The sequence below is a fragment of the Egretta garzetta genome, unplaced genomic scaffold (genome assembly GCF_000687185.1).
Source record: "Egretta garzetta isolate BGI_Z169 unplaced genomic scaffold, ASM68718v1 scaffold251, whole genome shotgun sequence".
NCBI classification, from domain to species: domain Eukaryota; kingdom Metazoa; phylum Chordata; class Aves; order Pelecaniformes; family Ardeidae; genus Egretta; species Egretta garzetta.
The window spans coordinates 2048355-2051023 of record NW_009258952.1 but is presented as its reverse complement, the minus strand read 5'-3'; the positions used below and the strand labels follow the sequence as shown (position 1 = coordinate 2051023).

Below are 2669 nucleotides of genomic sequence, written 5' to 3'. Positions count from 1 at the left end.
GAGTCTGATCTCAGCCACCCAAGAACGTGGGGTAACAGAACAATTACTCCGCTGTAACTCAAAGCAGAATCTGGCCCTATGAAATGAACACACATATGACCGGCTTTGGCTGGAAGACTACTGCAGGTGACAACTTTTTTTTTTTTTTTTCCCCCCCCTTTTACTTCCCCTGCAACTAAACCCATCACCAGCACAGCGTGTAATTTGGCTTTTGCACCCTCCCCACTCCACAGTTTGCTCTACAGCACATACTGCTCCTTTTGGTGGAAGAAGTAAGAGTAGTGGTTCTGTGATGTGAGTAAACATCCACTAGGGACTAGAGTAAGACCACCAAATATACCAAACCACTGCAGAAAAAATAAAAGTTGGGCTCTTGGATAAAGCTGGCCAAGCTGGTCCGTCTGATTTGTCAACGCTTTGCTCAGAAATAAAAGACTCAAATACAGTTTACAAAAAGAGTAATTCTTTACAGAACATCTTGGTGTCAAAACACTAACAAAAACACAGCTTGTTAACGCTGAGAAGAGTGGTCTGGGAAAAGTTAATAACTAAACTAGGCCATTGCTAACAGTAATAGGCGGTATCTCTTCATAAAAAGGAGGTCCGACGTACTCGGGACAAATGAAACATTTGAAACAAACTGTTTACAAAAGTGAATTAAATGCTCAGCACAGATCTAACACAAGTGTTAACAACCACTATGGTAATTTTATTTCTGGACAACTTCAGCAACTATTTAAAAAAAAAAAAAAAAGCTAATACAAAAATGTAGAAAACAAAAAGAAAAATCCAAAGAGACAGTTTTTAGACCAACTTAGTTAAGGTGAAGCTGTACCTTTGTCCCAGTCATTAAGAACTTCAACTTTAAGCGTGGCATAACCCAGCTCAGCTAGGTTTGTAGGCTTCCCCACCCTTACTAAGAGTTAGTTCTTAGAAGGCTCCAATCTCAGTCCCCCAAGGTCTGTATGGTTTGCCAAGGGCTGCTGACTGCGTTGGTGCAGAGGGGCTCAGCACGTTGGGGGACAGCAGATGGAAGGAGCCAAACGAAAAGGGGAACGCAGACAGAGATGCCATGGAGGAGAGAAGAGGAGGAGACAGTTTGGTAGATGTGACCACGGGGAGCACTGGTCCAACGCTGCCATTTGGGGGCACTCTGAGTGAGGAAGTTTCAGCATGTGGGGCGGCAATTCTGGTCTGGTGATGTGATTCTGTGGAAGATGCTGTAGTACTGGTATTAGCGTGCCCGTTTTGAGCCAGCAGCAACGGGTGAGATATGTGAGGGTGATGTCCAAAGGCACTGCCCCAAGGAATGTGTCCAATGCCAGCGTGTGCACTACTCGCTGCTTCCCGTTGAGAGGCGTAGTTGTTGAGATGAGACACAAGTCGAACTCGCAGAGGATCGGAGGCGTCCAGACCCTCTATAATGCTAAGGTATCGAGCGACTTCAGCCAGGCACTCTCGAAACCCTAGACTCCGATAGTCCATAGCCAAAGCATGAGCATCAAAATAACCTAAGAGAAAAGAACAAAGAATGGAGTCTTAAGATGCTGTTTTCTAGTCATTGCCTGCATGTTGCCTCCCCACTCCACCCTCCCCTATAAGCATACTTCACTTGGATGTGGTTAGTATTCCCAACCATAGATTAGCTGCCAAGCTCCTTTTTTTTTTTTTTCCCCTTTTTTTTGTCTAACAAGCTTTTCTTTTATATCTGTGCTGTGATGCTGCAAGTCCCAAGACCAGTCACAGACTGCCATTTTTAAACTGAAATTGCACACTGCCACCGGAGGAAAGTACTTTTGTTCTTTTCATGTCTCCCCAGTGCAAGCGAAACCACAGCGCAGCGAAATTCATTAGAAACGCAAGTCTTAACTTATCAGAGGGGACTTCTGCAGGCAACGTCCTTTTTTCCTAAAAGTTCATTTCACCGGTTTTGCTAATTCTCTTCACTACTCATTTCATCCTGTATTTGTTTTCTAGTTTCTGTTCTGAACTTTCAGAAAGTTAGAGAAACAAACATTTGACAACAATAACAACAACAACTTTGCGTTTTCCAAGTTGCCAAAAGCCGATTCACTTCACAATGCTGACACATTGCTAGAGGCTTGTAATCACTCTCCCCCAGAACAACCTGGAACTAGCCCTGTAAAACGTTCCAGCTGCTAGCCATGCCGTGAATCTTGTCAAGCAGAAGAAAGTCCCAAATTCCTGACAAAACATAAGAGAGCTTCCATTCACTTTCCCCAAGCACTCCCCCAGCACACCGCACACTAGACGCGAGGGCACGGACTCCTCTCACACAGCAGCCTCTCTGCAGAGCTCGCTGACCCACTGTCAGACGTGAAACTTTACCTTTCCCTCCTGCCGTATGCAGCATTTTCAGGTGATCGACAGTCATCTGCAGAATCTCTGCTTTTTCCAGCTTGGCTGATCCCTAGGAGAGAAGGGGAAGCACGAAACTTTTTTTTGGTTTTTTTTTTTGGAGGGGGTAGGGGATGGAACCAGAGGCGGTGAAGAGGGGCGACCCTTCCTCCCGGGCGCAGGGGGCAGGCAGCGCGGGGGTCACCGGGCTCTACCTGCTTCTCAAAGGCGCTGGGCACCAGCCTCCTCAGCTCGGACAGGCTGTTGTTGATGCGATCGCGGCGGCGCTTCTCGATGATCTGGGCAGAAAG

The 2669-nt window shown here is 46.4% G+C and overlaps 1 protein-coding gene across 1 annotated transcript; it reads right to left on the bottom strand.

Moving 5' to 3' along the window:
- Nucleotides 1-930: 930 nt before the first annotated feature.
- Nucleotides 931-2651, bottom strand: HEY1 (hes related family bHLH transcription factor with YRPW motif 1). Its single transcript, XM_035890113.1, has 3 exons — nucleotides 2574-2651; nucleotides 2350-2431; nucleotides 931-1511 (listed from the first exon to the last, which is right to left on the bottom strand). Exons 2-3 carry the CDS (start codon nucleotides 2393-2395, stop codon nucleotides 931-933), a joined length of 627 nt encoding a protein of 208 aa, XP_035746006.1. The 5' UTR covers nucleotides 2396-2431; nucleotides 2574-2651.
- Between the last annotated feature and the right edge of the window lie 18 nt (nucleotides 2652-2669).